At 42.8% G+C, this 20851-nt stretch overlaps 1 protein-coding gene across 3 annotated transcripts in view; it reads right to left on the bottom strand.

Annotated features, from left to right (window-relative positions):
* Positions 1-8420, bottom strand: part of LOC134355271 (mucolipin-3-like) — a 52447-nt gene extending 44027 nt beyond the window's left edge. For all 3 annotated transcript variants that reach the window (XM_063065068.1, XM_063065066.1, XM_063065067.1), the window contains exons 1-3: positions 8317-8420; positions 7428-7654; positions 2858-3025 (exon numbers count right to left, since the gene is read on the bottom strand). In XM_063065068.1, coding sequence (XP_062921138.1) covers positions 2858-3025; positions 7428-7654; positions 8317-8353 — 432 coding nt within the window. In that variant the 5' untranslated portion in view covers positions 8354-8420. The remainder of the gene's footprint in view (positions 1-2857; positions 3026-7427; positions 7655-8316) is intronic.
* Positions 8421-20851: the final 12431 nt, after the last annotated feature.

Genomic DNA, 20851 nt, shown 5'->3' on the forward strand with positions numbered 1-20851 from the left:
AATTTGCTGATCCAATTTACCACATTATCATCCAGATCATTGATATAGATGACAAATAACAATGAACCCAGCACTGATCCCTGTGGCACACCACTAGTCACAGGCCTCCATTCGGAGAAGCAATTCTCTACTACCACTCTTTGGCTTCTTCCATTGAGCCAATGTCTAATCCAATTTACCACCTCTCCATGTATACCTAGCAACTGAATTTTCCTAACTAACCTCCCAAGCGGGACCTTGTCAAAGGCCTTACTGAAGTCCATGTAGACAATATCCACTGCCTTCCCTTCATCCACTTTCCTGGTAACCTCCTCGAACAACTCCAATAGATTGGTCAAACATGACCTACCACGCACAAAGCCATGTTGACTCTCCATAATAAGTCCCTGTCTATCCAAATGCTTGTAGATTCTGTCTCTTAGTACTCCCTCCAATAACTTACCTACTACCGACGTTAAACTTACTGGCCTATAATTTCCCAGAATACTTTTCGATCCTTTTTTAAACAACGGAACAACATGAGCCACTCTCCAATCCTCCGGCACCTCACCTGTAGACAGCGACATTTTAAATATTTCTGCCAGGGCCCCTGCAATTTCAACACTAGTCTCCTTCAAGGTCCGAGGGAACACCCTGTCAGGTCCCGGGGATTTATCCACTTTAATTTTCCTCAAGACAGCAAGGACCTCCTCCTTTTCGATTTGTACAGTTTCCATGATCTCACTACTTGTTTCCCTTAATTCCATAGACTTCATGCCAGTTTCCTTAGTAAATACAGACGCAAAAAACCTATTTAAGATCTCCCCCATTTCCTTTGGTTCCGCACATAGCCGACCACTCTGATCTTCAAGAGGACCAATTTTATCCCTTACAATCTTTTTGCTCTTAATATACCTGTAAAAGCTCTTTGGATTATCCTTCACTTTGACTGCCAAGGCAACCTCATGTCTTCTTTTAGCCCTCCTGATTTCTTTAAGTATTTTCTTGCACTTCTTATACTCCTCAAGCACCTTATTTACTTCCTGCTTCTTATACATGTCATACAACTCCCTCTTCTTCTTTATCAGAGTTGCAATATCCCTTGAGAACCAAGGTTCCTTATTCCTATTCACTTTGCCTTTAATCCTGACAGGAACATACAAATTCTGCACTCTCAAAATTTCTCCTTTGAAGGCTTCCCACCTACCAATCACATCCTTGCCAGAGAACAACCTGTCCCAATCCACGCTTTTTAGATCCTTTCTCATTTCTTCAAATTTGGCCTTCTTCCAGTTCAGAACCTCAACCCTAGGACCAGATCTATCCTTGTCCATGATCAAGTTGAAACTAATGGTGCTCTGATCAATGGAACCAAAGTGCTCCCCTACACAGACTTCTGTCACTTGTCCTAACTCATTTCCTAACAGGAGATCCAATATTGCATCCCCTCTAGTTGGTCCCTCTATATATTGATTTAGAAAACTTTCCTGAACACATTTTACAAACTCTAAACCATCTCGACCCTAAGAGTATGGGAGACCCAATCAATATATGGAAAATTAAAATCCCCTACCACCACAACTTTATGTTTCCTGCAGTTGCCTGCTATCTCTCTGCAGATTTGCTCTTCCAATTCTCGTTGACTATTGGGTGGTCTGTAATACAATCCCACTAATGTGGCCATACCTTTCCTGTTTCTCAGTTCCACCCATAAGGACTCAGTAGACAAGTCCTCTAATCTGTCCGGCATGAGCACTGCTGTAATATTTTCCCTAACAAGCAATGCTACCCCCCCCCCCCACCTTTCATTCCTCTGCCTCGATCACATCTGAAACATCGGAACCCTGGAATATTAAGCTGCCAGTCCTGCCCCTCCTGTAGCCAAGTTTCACTAATTGCTACAACATCATAATTCCACGTGTCAATCCACGCCCTCAACTCATCTGCCTTCCCCGCAATATTCCTAGCATTGAAATATATACACCTCAAGATTTTTACCACCAATCACAACCTTTCTATAAGCGGATTTGCTTGAACACCTCCATAAATTCACGTCATCCTCCTCTCCAGAGAGAAAAGCCTGAGCTCACCCAACCCCTCCTCACAAGACATGCTCTCTAATCCACGTAGCATTCTGGCAAACCTCCTCCAATGAGGCAACCAGAACTGAACACAATATTCCAAGTGTGGTCTGACTGGGGTTTTATAGAGCTGCAACCTTACCTCGTGGCTCTTGAACTCAGTCCCCCAAAGTTGATTTTATAATCAAAGTACATATACAACCGAGATTCATTTTCCTGCAGGCATACTCAGCAAATCCATAGAACAGGAACTAACAGATCAATGAAAGACCAGAGTACAGACAACAAACTGCAAGTATAAATAAGCAGCAATAAATAACAAGAACACGAGATGAGACACCGAGTCATTAAAGTGAGATCATTGGTTGTGGGAACAGCACAATGACCCCAATTCAAGGACCATTTTATTACCTAAACTAATGAGGGCCAATGCCCTACACCTTTTCAAATCTTTTTATTGTTATATTATACAAAGAAATAACACGAGTACATTGAAGTAACAACACTTACAATGTCTCAAAAAAGACATTATCTTAAAGACTGAAAAAAAGCACACCTTCTTAACCAGCCTGTCAACTTGTGCAGCAATTTTGAGGGATCTATGGAGGTGTTCCTCCACACTGCTAAGAATCCTGCCACTGACTACTCTTCCTTCAAGATTGACCTTCTAAAATGAACTCCACCCACTTTCACATTTTAAACATTTGAAGGAAATCTTAAAATAGACACTACACATTTCATTAAAACCTGATGAAGATGAAATAGAAGAGCTAGAGAAATGGAACACAGTAACTCACCTGACTGAATATGAAGGAAAGATACTCGTACACTTCACTTTGGGTATAGATTGCAAAGTCACTGCTGGTACCATCCACGTAGTTCTTAATGAAGAGGTTCTTAAAAGCCACAGTATTCTCCTCTTTGAAGAGAACAACCATCTGATTGCTGAGCCCAAAGAGAACCAACTGCAAGAGAAGAGAAAGCTGATTGCGCGACTGACACCGAGGATAACACAAGTGGCTGTTACTCACAGTCCCATTTCTCAAGCTTCAAGTGGTCGAGAAACATTTCCCAAGTCAGCGTCCCCTACCAGTTTAGTTCAGCATGCCTAGCTGGGTGTGTGAGCAGTTTTGGGCCCCTGATCGAAAAAGGATTTGCTGGCCTTGAGGAGCTAGGTGGTTTATGAGGATGATGCTGGGAATGAAAAAAAATTATGAGTTTGATAGGCCTGGACCTGTACTCACTGGAATTAGAGGATAAGGGGGTAGGGATCTCAAAACATATTCAATATTGAAAGGCTTACAGTGGATGTGAAGAGGATGTTTCTACAGTGGTGGGGGAGGGGTGTGTGTGAAGAAAATCAGACCAGAAGATTCAGCCTTAGAATAGAAGAATGTCCCTTTAAAACAGGTGAGGAATTTGTTTAGCCAGAGGGTGGCGACAGCTGTGGAAGCCAAGAACTGGGTATATTTAAAGCAGAGGCTGATAGGTTGTTGATTAGTTGGGGTATCAAATGTTACAGGGAGAAGGCAAGAGAATGGGATAATAAATCAGCCATGGAATGGCAGGGCAGACTTGACAGGATGAATGGCCCAATTCTGCTTCTGTCTTGCTTTGTACTGTATTGCTGCAGCAAAACAGCAATTCTCATGACAAGAATGATAATAAATAAACTGATTCTAATTTGTGAGCATGTTAATTGGCATCCTCATTCTAACTCAGTGGATTTGTGCCCAAATTCAGATTTACGTTTCACATGTACATTGAAACAGTGAAATGTTAGAAGAAATGTGCCCCATTAAGCACCTTTACGAGAAGCACTGTCAGAAAAAGCAGCACCCTTTAAGGACCACCACCCAGACCATACTTACTGCCATCAGAAATGAGGTACAGGAGCCTCAGGAACAGTTATTACCCCTCAACCATCAGGCTCTTGAACCAGAGGAGAGAACCATACTCACCCCAACTCTGACCCATTTCCACAACTTATGGATTCACTTTTAAGGGTCGACAACTCAGAGTTATAAAATAGTAATGGGGAACAAGAAAACGACAGACACGCTGAACAAGCATTTGGCATCAGTCAGATACTTATTCTACTAGTTTACTGTGTTCCATTTCACTGTGGAAGACACTAGCAGTATGGTGAGAGTTCCAGGTGTGAATGGTCATGAAGTGTGTGAAGTTACCATAACTAGAGAGAAGGCTCTTGGCAAAACTGAAAGGTCTAAAGGTAGATAAGTCACCTGGAACAGATTGTACACCCCAAGATCCTGAACTAGGTGGATGAAGAGATAATGGAGGCATTAGTAATGTTCTTGCAAGCACCACTAGATTCTGGAATGGTTCCAGAAGACTGAAAAATTGCCAGTGTTACTCCACACTTCAAGTGAGGGTGGGAGGCAGAAGTAAGGAAGCTATAGGCCAGTTAGTCTGACCTTAGTGGTTGAGAAGATGATGTTGGAGTCAATTGTTAAAGATATGGTTTTGGGATACTTGTAGGCACATAATAAAATAAGCTGTGGTCAGCATGGCTTCCTCAAGGGAAAATCTTGCCTGACAAATGTGTTGGAATTCTTTGAAAAAACAGCAAGCAGGATAGAATCAATTGATGTTGTGTACTTGGATTTTCAGAAGGCCTTTGACAAGGTACTACACACAAGGGTCCTTAACAAATTACAAGCCCATGGTATTACAGGAAAGATTCTAGCATGGATAAAGCAGAGGCAGATTGGCAGGAGGCAAAGCATGGAAATAAAGGGAGCCTTTTAGTTGGCTGCTGGTGACCAGTGGTGGTGGGACAGATTCTTTTTTACATTAAATGTCAATGATTTGGATGATGGAATTGATGGCTTCGTAATGTTTGCTGATGATATGAAGATAAGTGGAGGAGCAGATAGATTTGGGAAGTAGAAGCTATAGAAGGACTTGGATTAGAAGAATGAGCAGAGAAATGGCAGATAGAATAGTGGTGGGAAGTGTATGGTCATGCACCTTGGTAGAAGAAATAAATAGGGTAGACCATTTTCTAAGTAGATGCCTTTCTAATACAAAAAAGGCAAAGGGACTTGGAGTCCTTGTGCAGGATTCCCTAAAGTTTAATTTGCGGGTTGAGTCTGTGGTGAGAAAGGCAAATGCAATGTTAGCATTCATTTTAAGATGACTAGAATATAAAAGCAGGGATCTGTGCTGGGTACAATGTTGTTTGTCATATGTATAAATAATCTGAATGATGGGGTGGTAAATTGGATTAGTAAGTATGCAGATGATAGTGTACTTAGATAGGTGGAGTTGAGGATAATAAAGTAGGTTTTCAAAGCTTGCAGAGAGATTTAGGCCAGTTAGCAGAGTGGGCTGAAAGATGGCAGATGGAGTTTAATGCTGATAAATGTGAGGTGCTACATTTTGGTAGGACTAATCAAAATAGGATATACATGGTAAATGGTAGGGCATTGAAGAATGCAGTACAGAGGGATCTAGGAATAATAGTGCATAGTTCTCTGAAGGTGGAATCTCATGTGGATAGGGTGGTGAAGAAAGCTTTTGGTATGCTGGCCTTTATAAATCAGAGCATTGAGTATAGCAGTTGGGATGTAATTTTGAAATTGTACAAGGCATTGGTAAGGCCAAATTTGGAGTATTGTGTACAGTTCTGGTCACCGAATTATAGGAAAAATGTCAACAAAATAGAGAGAGTACAGATAAGATTTACTAGAATGTTACCTGGGTTTCATCTCCTAATTTAAAGAGAAAGGTTGAACAAGTTGGGTCTTTATTCTTTGGAGCGTAGAAGGTTGAGGGGGGACTTGATAGAGGTATTTAAAATTATGAGGGGGATAGATAGAGTTGACGTGGATAGACTTTTTCCATTGAGAGTGGGGGAGATTCAAACAAGAGGACATGAGTTGAGAGTTAAAGGGCAAAAGGTTAGGGATAACATGAGGGGGAACTTCTTTACTCAGAGTGGTAGCTATGTGGAACGAGCTTCCAGCAGAAGTGGTAGAGGCAGGTTCAATGTTGTCATTTAAAGTTAAATAGGATGGATATATGGACAGGAAAGGAATGGAGGGTTATGGGCTGAGTGCAGGTCGGTGGGACTAGGTGAGAGCAAGAGTTCAGCATGGACTAGAAGAGCCGAGATGGTCTGTTTCCGTGCTGTAATTGTTATATGGTTATACAAGTGTGGGCACGTGGCCAAGTGGTTAAGGCATTGGACTAGTGACCTGAAGGCTGAGGGAACGTGTTGTGACCTTGAGCAAGGCACTTAATCACACATTGCTCTGCGACGACACTGGTGCCGAGCTGTATGGGTCCTAATGCCCTTCCCTTGGGCAACATTGGTGTCATGGAGAGGGGAGACTTGCAGCATGGGCAACTGCCAGTCTTCCATACAACCTTGCCCAGGCCTGCACCCTGGAGAGTGAAGACTTTCCAGGCACAGATCCATGGTCTCACAAGACTAATGGATGCCTTTATATTTATGGTTATATAATGTTGGGACTTTATAAAGCACTGGTGAGGCGTCACTTGAAGTATTGTGAACAGTTTCAGGCCCTTTATCTTAGAAAAGGTGTGCTGAAACTGGAGAGGGTTCAAAGGAGGTTCATGAAAATTATTCTGGTATTGAATGGCTTGTCCTATGAAGAGCACCTGTACTTGCTGGAATTCAGAAGAATGAGGGGTGACCTCTTTGAAACTTATCAAATGGTGATAGAGTGGATGTTTGCTATGGTGGGAGAGTCTAAGACCAGAGGACACAGCCTCAGAATAGAGGTGTCCTTTTAGAGTAGAGATGAAGAGGAACTTCTTTAACTGGAGTGATAAATCCATGGAATTCCTTGCCTCAGGCAGCTGTAGAGGCCAAGTCTTTACGTACATTTAAGGCAGAGGCTGATAGATTCTTAATTGGTCAGGACATGATGGGATATGTGGAGAAGGCAAGAGATTGGGGCTAAGAAAATAAATCAGCCATGATGAAATGACAGCAGACTCAACAGCCCAATAATAGCCCAATTCTGCTGCTACATCTTATGGTCTCGATATTATCACCTTTGTCTTTTGTATTTACAGTTTGCCATCTTGTGTACATTGGTTGTTTGTCCATCTTTCTGTGTGGTCTTTCATTGATTCTATTCAGAATCTTTGTATTTATTGTGAATGCCTGCAATAAAATTAATCTCAGGTTTGTATATAGTGACACATGTACTTTAATAAGTTTACTTTGAACTTGACGGGAACATCTTTGGGGAGGGAATTCTGTACTGGATTTATTTCAATAATTGCAGTTGGAATGACCGTCTGACTGGAGACAGAAGCGGAACCCAAGCCACCACCCTCAACTCCAGCGAACAGCCAGGGAACTGGTACCTGTAGAGTAACCATCGCTATCTTCAGGATCTGCACACCTAGCTTCCAGGGTTTGCGGCCACGAGCCTGGAATTTCTCGCATGGGTTCATGAAGAAGAATTTGAGCTTCCGCCGGACGTGGTCGGCCGAGGGTGGATTGATGACTGACCCTTCGTCCCTTCTCTGCGGTATCGAGCCCTCCACAGCTCCACCACCGCCATTGGTGGCCAGGCCAGGACCTGTCATATCTAATGGAACAAGAACAATAGTGATTCCACATCACCAACCCTTCAGGGTCTGCACTACAGCACAGTAATAGGCCCTTTGACCCATCTAGTCCATGCAAACAATTAGTCCCTTGGATCCATACCCCCTCCCATCTATGTACCTCTAAATTTCTTAAATGCTGCAATTGAACCCGCATAACAAGACCATAAGAAATAGGAGCAGAATTAGGCCATTTGGCTCATTGATTCTGCTCTACTATTCCATCATGGCTGATCGATTTCCCTCTCAGCACCAATCTCCTGCCTTCTTTGTAACCCTGACTAATCAAGAATCAAATAAGATTCTTGTATTCACCACTTCTGATAGTAGCTCATTCCACCCACACTGAGTGAAGTTCCCTATTTCCCCTTAAATAATTCACTCTTCACCCTCAACCCATGACCTCTAGTTGTCTCACCCAACCTCAGCAGGAAAAGGTTTGCTTGTATTTACCTTATCTACACCCCTCAATTTTGTATCCCTCTATCCAATCTCCCATCATTCTCCTAAGCTGTAGGAAATAACATCCTCACCTATTCAGATTTTCCTTATAACTCAGGTACTCAAGACCTAGCAACATCACAATGAAGGGTTTTGGTGCAAAATGTTGTCTCTTTATTCTCCTCCATAGATGCTGCCTGACCTGCTAAGCTTTTTGTGGTCCTCTGGGTTTTCAGCATCTGCAGAATCTGTTTGACATCCTTGCTTCACTTTCTCTTCATTTTCAATTTTATCGATGCCTTTCCTGTGTGGTAGGTGACCAGAATGGCACACATTACAAATTTGGCCTCACCTACATCTTCAAGTTCAACATACAGTAACATCCCAATCTTGTCTGTTAGAGAGTCAGGGTAAATAGCATTAATGAAGGCTCTTCAGCCCAACTAGTCAATGCTGACCAGTGCCACCCAGCTGGTCCCAATTTCCTGTGTTTATTCCATAATCCCCCAAACCCCATTCCTCCATAAAACAGGAGCAGAAGTAGTCCATTCAGCCCATCAAGACTGCTACAAATTTAGAGATCACCACCATAAACAGGCCCAGCAAGGCCACACCACCCAATTACACCCATGTGACCGAATAAGCTCCTGACCTGTTCATCCAGGCACCTTTCCCAGTGCTCCTTCAATGGTATTTTTATACCTGTTTCAACCACTTCCTCCGACAGCTTGTTCCATATGCTTACCTCCTTTCCTCTCTTCCCCCTGTTTTGGGGAAAAGACACTGCTACTGGGCAGCAAACAGAGTTGCTACCTCACAGTTCCAGAGACCTGGGTTCGATCCAGGGAGGGAATGTCAAGAGCACAGAACCTGAAGCCACGAAGCCTCCCAATGGTCAGGGTCGACCATGAAAGGTGAATCCTCGTTGTCACATGGAAGCCAGGGCAGTACGATATGGAGAGCAAGCTGTTAGCCATGCAGGCCTCCCCTCTGCACGCAACTGATGAATCTAAAGGAACAGCAGACTGATGCAGTTTGGCACCAGTAGCGTTGCAGGAGTTGCCTGGTCAGTGTTGAATTCAATGTAGAATTGCCTTAGGGACTCCAACTGCAGATCTTTCCCTTGGGGTTTACTCCCAAAGCCTTCCTCATGAGTGGGTATAACTGCAAGGTAGCGGAGAGTTGAGATCAGAGGTTTTCTTCTCCTAGATTAGCGCCAATCATGGCTGGTGAACCCCATCTACCCGAGGTGATGGGTTTCAAGGCTCCAGTAACCCACCTTTGCCCCTTCTCAGTTCTGCGTGCTTGGTCGCTAAGCCACACGTGAAGGCTAGGACCTGGAATTGGTAGTCAGCGGCTATTTGAGATGCACGTCATTGGGAGTGTTTAAATAGGCAGTGGGGGCTCAAACCCACTATGCCCCTTCCCCACCATCTATGACGACCTTACGAACAACAAAAAGTAGAGCCTGCTCTATTTGCTTTGTGCCTATGACTGTGTGGCAAGTACGGATCCAACACCATATACAAGTTTGCTGATGACACCACTGTTGTGGGCTGCATACAGGAGATTGAAAATTTTGCTGAGTGGTGCACAACAACAACCTCCCACTCAATGTCAACAAGACCAAGGAACTGATTGTACACTTCAGGTGAGGGAAACCAGAGTCCATGAGCCAGTAATCAGATGGAGGGAATCAGTAACTTTAAATTCCTGGCTGTTACCATGTCAGAGCATTTGTTCAGTACCCATAATATTATGAAGAACAAACAGCACCTCTACTTCCTCTGGAGTCTGAGGAGGTTCAGAATGTCAAAAACCTTGGCAAATTTTGATAGATGTGTGGTGAAAAGTGTGATGACTGGCTTCATTGTGGCCTGGTATGGGTACACCAATGCCTTCAAATGGAAAATCCTACAAAAGATAGTGGATTCAGCCAGTACATCACAGGTAAAACCCTCCCAACCATTGAGCACATCTATGTGAAATGTTGCCATAGAAAAGCAGCATCCATCATCAAAAGATCCTCACCACCCAGGCCAGGCTCTCTTCTCACTGCCGCCATCAGGAAGGTGGTACAGGAGCCTCAGGACTCACACCACCAGGTTCAAGAACAGTTACTACCCCTCAGCCATCAGACTCTTGAACCAAAAAGGGATAGCTACACTCATTGAAGACTCTGCTAATGTTATTTCATGCTCGTTATTTACATCTGCATCGTTTGTTGTTCATTGATCCTGTTTACAGTTATTCTATAGATTTGCCAAGGACGACTGCAGAAAAAGAATCTGAATACATGGTGACATGCAAGTACTCTGATAACACATTTTACTTCAAAATGCTAACCAAGATGTCTTTACTTAGACCACGAGGTACAAGACGCAAGAGAAGAATTAGGCCATTCTGCCCATCAAGTCCATTCCACGGTTCCATCATGGCTAATCCTAGATCCCGTTCAACTCCAGACACCTGCCTTATAGCCATTTCCTTAGATGCCCTGACCAATCAGGAATCTATCAACTTTCGCTATAAATGTACCCACAGACTTGACCTCCAGTGCAGTCTGTGGCAGAGCATTCCACAGATTCACCATTCTGTCTTTAAAAACAAAACAATTCCTCCTTACTTCTATTCTAAAGGGCTTGAGGCTATACTCTTCATACGTTAACCCATCATTCCCAGAATCATCCTCATGAACCTCTTCTGGACTCTCAAATGAAAACACATCCTTTGAGAAATGGGGCCCCAAAACTCCAACTGCAGTGTCTTATAAAGCCTCCCCCTCCAATTCACTTGGGAAAGCTCCTTTCTCATGCCTTTGTAATTCCCTTTATTCCATTGCAATACTGATAAGTGTTTCTTGTGCTTCTCCCTCTCAAATTACAGAACAAATTCAATCATATTATGATCACTGCTTTTTAATGGTTCCTTTACATTAAGCTCCTTTATAAGATCTGGGTTATTACACAACACCAAATCTAACAGCTTTTAAGAGCAGCTTGTTCTTGAGCCTACTCAGGGAAAGGCCATCTCAGGCATTCAACAGATTCCCTTTTGCGATCCAACACCAACCCAATTTTCCCCATACCCTGGCATATTGAAGTCACTTATTACACTGGACAACAAAGATTTTGCTTCCTGAATACCTTTAGGTGTATCTTGTGAATTTTGGGCTACTGATCACGAAAATCACCATGAAACTTCCCTATCACACACTTTTTTTTAAAAATAAAGGTGTTTACTATTTCAATTCATAATTCAAATCAATTAAAATGTTGCCTACAATGCAAGCTGGAAAGTTTCCTATCTTGTCCAGGCATGCTTGGGAATGCTCAGGCAGTGTGGCTGCTGCCTGGCAGGACAGGTTTTAGTAATAATTATTGGGTTCAGGACTGTAAGGATGGAATTTGCTATCACCAGGCACAAACATTTCTATGAAGGATTTTGATACTTGAGACAGATGCTTCCCAGAATAACTGACGCCAAGATTAAGGAAAGAACTTTTGTTGGTCCACAAATCAAACAGGTCATCAACAACAGGAAATTTGAAGAATTTATAGTGGGACTGGAGAAAATCACATGGAAGGCATTCAAGGAGGTTGTTGAAATTTTTCCTTGGCATCTACAGAGCACCAAACTACATGCAGCTGGTTGAAAGCATGCTTCAATCATATAAAACCATGAAATGCAACGTGCCACTAAAGATTCATTTTCTGCGTTCCCATTTAGACTTCATCCCTGCAAATCTTGGTGCTGTTAGTGATGAGCATGGTGAAAGGTTTCACCAGGACATTGCGGTCATAGAGAAAAGATACCAGGGCAACTGGAATCCATCAGTGCTGGTGAATTATTGTTGGACACTTAAGCAAGAAGCCTCAGGCACTGAGTACAAATGAAAATCATGAACAATATTTTTAAACTTAGTTGAACTATTGCAAAGCATCAGCACCATTATGCAATTAAACATATTATATTCAATAAAAGTTAATTTGTTGTTTCTCCAAATTCCTATGTGATACAAGTAGTCTGAAATTATATTTGTGTTGATCTTCAAGCAGTCTATCAAACAAAAAAAATCTGAGGAAGCAACACTTCTGAAAAAAATTGTCATCTAGTGTTATAGTTATGATATTACCCTCATTACAGGCCCTTTCCAGCTCTCTGCAACTCCAGCCCCACATCTTGGCTACTACTTGGAGGCCTATGTACAATTCCCATAATGTGTTTTTTTTAAAATGTGACGAGAATACACATAAATTAAGATGTTTGCTGGCCTGGGCTAGCACCAGTGGCATCAGCAGTTGGTCTGCCACCTGTCCTCAGGGGAGGGAGAGATAAGGAACACAATGAAACAGCATTTGGAGATGTTAATGAAGGAGCCATCAGTCTGGGTATTGTCAAGATCAGCTCCCCCTTTGAACCCTGAACTGTTTGAAGTGATGGACAGGCGATTTGGAGATGTGTAATGAAGGGACGGGAGAGAGAGCTGTCTAGAGCGGCTCCCCCTTTGAACCCTGAACTGTCTGAGGTGATGGACAGGCGATACCCCAGCAGGGGAATAAAAAGGGACAGGTTCGCTAAGGCAGGACACACGACACCCCAAGGTAACGAGACCCTGGAAGCGGTGCGCCTCTCACAAGTCAGTGGGAAGCTCTTGGACGGCTGATTGCGGGATCAGCCTTAGACGCACAGGGTGGAAAGGTACGATCAGCGGGAACCCAGTGTGTGTCCGCCCTTGCTTGGGTGCCAGGTTCACTGCAGAGGATCGACCGCATCTGGAGGAGGGGTCACAGTCGGTGACCCCAGGTGACATCACAAAGGACTCGCCTGAAAGCTGCTTGTGAGCAATATCGCAGGTCTGTGTGTGGAAGCCGTTTTGAATGATCAGTCGTTCTCTCTCTCCCTCCCCCCACATTGTCCATCGCCATGGCAACGATTACTGCGAACTGAACTAGATTGAACTGGACTTTGTGTCACTTTGAAATTGGTCATTTACCCCCAGACAACGATAGAGCTTGATTGATCCTGTTATCTTAATTCTGTGCACATGTGTGGTTATCATTGCTGAACTGTTGCATTTATTATCCTTTCAATTACTGTGTTGCTTGCTTCTTTAATAAAACTTTCTTAGTTCTAGTAATCCAGACTCCAACTGAGTGATCCATTTCTGCTGGTTTGGCAACCCAGTTACGGGGTACGTAACAAAAAGCCGTAACAGTTTCTTAACTCCACCCACAAAGATCAACGTTTTCTGACCCTATGTCACCCCTTTCTAAAGATGCAATTCCAGCTCTTAACAACAGAGCCACATCACTGCCTATGGCTTCTGCCTGTTCTTTTTGGTACAAAGTATATCTTTTGAAGTTGAATTCCCAACTATGCCCTCTTTCAGCTATGACTGACACCCACAATGTCTTACCAACTAATCTCTAAATGTGCCACGAGTTCATCCACCGCATTCCAAATGTTACCTGCGTTTAAATACCGCATCTTCCGACCTGCATTCTTCGCCCTTTTGAATTTTACCTCTGAGGTGCAACTTAATTCTTTGCTCTGTCTGCATTTGTACCCAATCATTGACTTATCCTTCCTTACATTCATATTACATAAATCTCATACAAATGCGAAGTTATTATCAGTAATATACAGTAGGCTATGAAATTTGTATAGCATAAAAATTACTATAAATTAAGTATACAAAAGTACCTCCTCCCTGATAGCAGCAGACTAATTTAAACCCTTCTCCTCCACACATTTGTCTGAATAGTTTTTCTTCAACATTGTACCTACCTCAACTGCTTTCACCAGCAGCTCATTCCATACATCCACCTCTGAAGTTGTCCAGCAGGTGCCTCTTAAATATTAACTTCCCACCCTCTAGTTTTGTCTTGCTGGGAAAGGGTGATTCAAGTTTGGCCGATCATATCTTTCTTCTCCTTTCAGAAATATACCCTAATCACACAATTTGCAAACTGATAAATTTCATACCTCACCCTTGCACAATGGGCTATCACTCCATTTGCATAAGCGTTTCATTATCAATATTAGCAGAATTATACACCAGTCATTGAAAGTGGGCATGCAGGTACAGCAGGCGGTGAAAAAGGCAAATGGTATGCTGGCATTTATAGCGAGAGGATTCGAGTACAGGAGCAGGGAGGTACTACTGCAGTTGTACAAGGCCTTGGTGAGACCACACCTGGAGTATTGTGTGCAGGTCTCGTTGCACCTCCCCTTTTCCTAATCGGCCACCATTCAGATAATAATCTGTTTTCCTATTTTTGCCACCAAAGTGGATAACTTCACATTTATCCACATTAAATTGCATCTGCCATGAATTTGCCCACTCACCCAACCTATCCAAGTCACCCTGCATCCTCTTAGCATCCTCCTCACTGCTAACACTGCCACCCAGCTTCGTGTCATCCGCAAACTTGGAGATGCTGCATTTAATTCCCTCATCCAAGTCATTAATATATATTGTAAACAACTGGGGTCCCAGCACTGAGCCTTGCGGTACCCCACTAGTCACCGCCTGCCATTCTGAAAAGGTCCCGTTTATTCCCACTCTTTGCTTCCTGTCTGCTAACTAATTCTGCTAATCTGTGGAATTCTCTGCCACAGGAAACTGTTGAGGCCAGTTCATTGGCTATACTTAAGAGGGAGTTAGATATGGCCCTTGTGGCTACGGGGATCAGGGGGTATGGAGGGAAGGCTGGGGCGGGGTTCTGAGTTGGATGATCAGCCATGATCATAATAAATGGCGGTGCAGGCTCGAAGGGCCGAATGGCCTACTCCTGCACCTATTTTCTATGTTTCTAATATGGCATTAACGATACATCTCATTGCGAGTTTGCACCTTACTGTTATCTGAACATTCTCTGTAACCAGAGCATTGTAAGCACACACAAAACACCAGAGGAACTCGGCAGGTCAGGCAGCATCTACGGAAGTGAATAAACAGTCAACGTTTCAGGCTGAGGCGCAAGGGTCTCGGCCAGAACCATCCGCTCTTTCTACAGATGCTGCCCAACACCCGAGCTCTTCCAGCATTGTGGGCATTTGCAGAATCACTTGTTTATTCGTCTGCATTACTGCTGTTCTACCTCAATGCACCAAGTTCGATCTGAACTTGTGAACAGCAGGCAACACAAGCTTTTTCCACTGCAACTTGGTAATGTGACAATAATAAATACTTTTCATTAATACATTTTCAAAGTGACAAGCTTGAAAATCCCAATCACTGAATGAAAGTGTGCTGTTTGGACTGTGAGCAGATGAGAAGTGGCGAGAGGGGAGGCAGTATGGGGCTTAAAAAAAACAAAAAAAACACAAAACTAGAGTTGTGACACACCTCAGCACATCACAAACTAGCCTCCCCTCTATGGACCACCTATACTGCTCACTAAAGCCGGAAGCATGATTAAAGACCCTCACCCACCCAGACATTCTCTTTTATCCCCCTCCCCCCGCCCACAGGGCAGAATACAAGGACTGTTTCTATCTCACTGTTATCAAAATCGTCTTCAGCCTACCTCATGACTTGCAATTTATTTGCCCGTGCTGTACTCTGCAGCTGAGATACCATACTGCATTCTTACCGCAGACATTCTCTCTTCTACATTGTTATTCTCTTCTCCAGTACTACATCAGTGTCCTGATGCAATGAAGTGATCCCTATGCAAAACACTTTACACTGTACCTCTGTACATGAATAACCAATAAACCAAACCCTTTTGCTAGAAAAGCCACAATCCATTTGCCATCTCATTGACCTTGTATAGACTTCTGTGATCTATTTTGAGCAGAGAATTTGGTGACTGATTTCCAAATCTCTCCCTCCTTCCACTTCAATTTCCAAAGCCACAGCACTTTTGTTTCAGAACATAGAACAGTACAGCACAGGCCCTTCAGCCTACAATATTGTGCTAACCTATACAAGCCTACTCCACCACCAATCTAACCCTTCCTACATCACCCTCCAGTTTTCTTTCACCCATGTGTCTCCAAGACTTAAATGTCCCCACTGTATTGGCATCTATCACCACCCATGGCAGCACAGAGCACTAAGAACCCAACTCTGAGATCTCCAGTCACCTTAAAGAGATGTCCTCTGGTGTTAGCCTCTGTCATCCTGGGAAAAGTCTCTGGCTGTCCACAATATGCTCTTATACACCTATATCACATCACCTGTCATCCTCATTCACTCCAGAGGGAAAAAAGCCCTTGCTTGCTCAACCTATCCACAAAACATGCTCTCTAATCCAAGCAGCATCCTCAAGTTTCCACATCAGCATCCTGCCACATCTTTTCTTACAGCACAAGGCCACTCAACACAGCAAGCCTACTAGCCCACCAAGCAATCTTGTTCTGGTAAGGAGAGGCCACTGCACAGGATCGGGAAAAAGCTGTAGAAAATTGCAAACTCAGCCAGCTCTATCATGGACAGTAGTCTCTTGTAGAGAACACCTTCAAAAGCCAATGCCTCAAAAAGAAAAACAAAGTGGCATCCATTACGAAGGACCCCCATCACATGTTCTCTTCTCATTTGCTCCCATCACGAGCCTGAAGACCCATAGTCAACATTCCAGGAACAGCTTCTCCTCCAGATTTCTGAATGGAAAATGAATCCCACGTACACCACCTCACTAGTTTGCTCTTTCCGCACCACTTGATTTTTTAATCTACGTTTCTTATTGCAACGTACAGCTGCGCAAAACTAATTTCAATACTTATGCCAGTGATATTAAGCCTGATTGATAGCATGTCCATAAGGTGACACGAGGCACAGGAGACTATGCAAGGCGAGTGACAAGAAATGATAGCAAACAACAGGAATTCTGCAGATGCTGGAAATTCAAGCAACACACATCAAAGTTGCTGGTGAACGCAGCAGGCCAGGCAGCATCTCTAGGAAGAGGTACAGTCGACGTTTCAGGCCGAGACCCTTCGTTAGTCCTGATGCTGCCTGGCCTGCTGCGTTCACCAGCAACTTTGTGTGTTGCAGGAAATGATAGTGGAGGACTAGCATCCTGCTACTGAGATGGTGATTTCAACCCCCGTTCCATTACAGGTACTATGGTCACAGATTGTGCACATTAACTCAGCCTTTGCTTCAGCATGATCTAGACATTAGAGGCTGAATCCTTTTATTCTAAAAGATAATAAGTTTATCCACTACTTTACTTCCGAATTCAAAACTTTCCCATCTATTAATTCCAAAACAACTAGTAGTCCATCGATACTCTGGGAAACTGCTAAGGCCTATGCAAGGGGATTAATTATCTCCTACTCTGCTAGTAGGAAGCGACAAGCAGCAGAACAGCAGGGCCTAGTGGAAGCAAGGCTTGCGGCAGCTGAAAAGGATTATATTAATAAGCCTTCTGCAGTCAAGTTACAGAATATCACAGCCCTACGCTGTACACTAAACTCTTTACTTACACAAGCAGCCTAAAGAAAATTGACATTTGCTAAACAACGATTCTCTGAACATGGTGAGAAACCAGGTAGGTATTTGGCTTATTTAGCTAGAAAGAAGAATGCCTCTCAGACTATTGCTTCAATTAGGGATGGGACAGGAGCCCTCACTAGTAATTCTATAATGATTAATGTTGTGGTTAAGAATTTTTATTCTAAACTGTATCAATCTGAGCAATGTAATGATGGACAATCTAGGATGGAGTCCTTTTTCAGGAATTTAGATTTCCTAGGTATTCCTTCTGAACAAGTGTCCCTCCTCAATGCTCCGTTATCTATACATGAGATACAGGAAGGTGTGAGACAGCTCCAAAGTGGGACGGCCCCTGGTCCTGATGGACTCACTAGTGAATTCTATAAAGCGCTCACAGGGTTATTATCAGAGCCTATGCTAAACATGTTCAATCATGCATTTAATTGCGGTCTCTTCCCACCATCATTGAGAGAAGCTAATATCTCCCTAATTCTTAAGAAAAGAAAGAGCCCTGAAGATTGTGCCTCCTACAGGCCTATTTCATTGTTAAATGTTGACTTTAAAATCTTATCTAAAACCTTAGCATTGCAATCAGAAACTGTTACCTTTTATCATAAAAGAGGATCAAATGGGTTTTGTAAAAGGCCGTAGATCATCTGACAATATAAGATTACTTAATATGATTCAGGCATGTCAGCAACAGGCGGTGGACAGCTTGGTGGTTTCCTTAGATGCAGAAAAGGCCTTTGATCGTGTCGAATGGCCATATCTTTTTTCACTTTAGAACGATTTGGTTTGGGCAATAATTTTATTAAGTGGGTGAAAGTTCTTTATAATGACCCTTTGGCTGCGATTCTCTCTAATGGTATTAGGTCGGATAATTTTAGTATTCTGCCCTTTTTTCACCACTACCTTTCACTCTAGTGATCGAGCCATTGGCTGAGGCTATTCGGCAAGACCCCAAAATATCTGCTCCAGACATAGGACTAAAGTCACGTAAAATTACATTGTATGCAGATGATGTTCTAATTTTCTAATCAAACCCCGCTATATCAGTGCACCACCTTATGCAATGCCTCAATTCATTTAGTGCCTTTTCAGGTTATAAAATCAACTTTACTATATCAGAGGCTATGCCTCTGGGGAATCTGCAGCAGGAGCCCGACACTCAGGGTGTTTTCCCCTTTAAATGGCCACAGACAGTTTTGTTTACTTAGGCATACTTATCACACCTACATTTGATCAATTGTTCAAAGCTAACTTTACAGTTATTTCACAAAATCAAACAGGATCTTGAGCGATGGAGCACTCTTCCCATTTCTTGGCTTGGCCGAATATCCTTGCTCAAAATGAACATTTTTCCTCGTCCGCTCTACCCAATACAAATGATTCCAGTCATTTTTACCCAACAAATATTCAAATGGCTGGTTTGTTTCTTTCATCTGTAACAAGACCCTGTATTAAAATGTCCAAGTTACAGTTTCCCAGTAGTCTAGGGGGTCTGGATTTTCCAGACACAAGATATCAATTAAGTTCCATTTTATCTTGTGTGGTTGACTGGGTTTACAGGGACCCCTCCTCAATTTGGCTAGACATTAAAGCTTCTCAAGCAAAATGTCCTCTTATTAATTTGCTTTTCCTCAATAAGATGAAACTAGTTAAGGAATACTGTCACAATCCAATAACAATTAATACAGTCAGGGCTCGGAGGGTGGTGTGACAAATTGAGGGCAACGCAGAGAAAATATCACCCTTCACTCCAGTAACCGGCAGTCCAGATTTTCAGCCTGGTATAATGGATTCTCGATTTAAACTTTGGATTTCTAAGGGTATTTTCCATCTAAATTTGTTTGATGAAGGAACGATGATGTTTTTTTAGTCAAATTGCACAGAAATTTAACATACCCAACAAGGATTTTTTTAAATTTCTTTCAGATAAGAGATTATACACAGAAAAAACATTAACTGATTTCTGTAGTTCTGACATAGAAAAGAGGGTGTTTCATTCTAAGCGCAAAGTCTCTATTAGTACTTTTTACAGCATCCTGAGGGAATGTTCTTGTGGAGAGGCTAAGCAGCTGGGAAGGGTCTGGGAGGAAGAGCTGGGAGTAGAAATTACAGCTGATACATGGGAAAACATCTGTGATAATGCAAAGATGATTTCAGTTTGTAATAGAACTAAAGCATTGCAACTCAAAATTCTGCATAGAGCCCCTCTGACTCCAGATCGTCTCTCGAAATTTAAGATGGGGGTTTCTCCAATGTGTTCTAAATGTAATGTAAATACTGGAACTTTTCACCCACTGTTTTTGGATTTGTCATAAACTTCAGGCATACTGGAGTGATATTTTGGGTGAAATGGAAAAGATTCTGAACTGGACCCAGTGTCTTTTCTCTTAGGCTTACCCAGCAGTCATATTATTAATGCACATCAGAAAAAACTTTTTAACATCCTGACTTTTTGTGCGAGGAAGAACATTTTACTTGGTTGGATATCCAAAAAGACCCCTGGACTTTTTGGTTGGCGTAAATTAATCATGGAATACATTCCTTTGGACTTTGACATGTATGGTACACTCAAAAACAAATGGTTTTCATAAAACATGGCAACCTTTTCTGCAGTACATAGATTATAAACTTGTCTGCTATACTAATAAGAGCTCTTGCATTGCATGTTGTGGTGATGTCTATATTTTGATGGAAGTGTTCTGATGCCTGATATCTGAGGGGAAGAAATGTAAATGTAAGTGTATCTGGAAGATGGAAGTTTTGTTATGCTGAGAAAAAATTATATAAAAAACTCAACCTTTGCTCTCTGAAAGCAATCCTACCAAACTCAACCCCTTATTAAACATGCCAACACGAGGAATTCTGCAGATGCTGGAATTTCAAGCAACACACATCAAAGTTGCTGGTGAACGCAGCAGGCCAGGCAGTATCTCTAGGAAGAGGTACAGTCGACGTTTCAGGCCGAGACCCTTCGTCAGGACTAACTGAAGGAAGAGCTAGTAAGAGATTTGAAAGTGGGAGGGGGAGGGGGAGGGGGAGATCCGAAATGATCGAAGACAGGAGGGGGAGGGATGGAGCTAAGAGCTGGAAAGTTGATTGGCAAAGGGGGTATGAGAGGATCATGGGACTAGGGAGAAAGAAAGGAGGGGGGGAAGCCCAGAGGATGGGCAAGGAGTATAGTGAGAGGGACAGAAGGAGAAAAAGGAGAGAGAAAAAAATTAATAATAAAAAATAAATAACAGATGGGGTACAAAGGGGAGGTGGGGCATTGACAGAA

This window comes from Mobula hypostoma, chromosome 12 (assembly GCF_963921235.1).
Source record: "Mobula hypostoma chromosome 12, sMobHyp1.1, whole genome shotgun sequence".
Taxonomy (NCBI): domain Eukaryota; kingdom Metazoa; phylum Chordata; class Chondrichthyes; order Myliobatiformes; family Myliobatidae; genus Mobula; species Mobula hypostoma.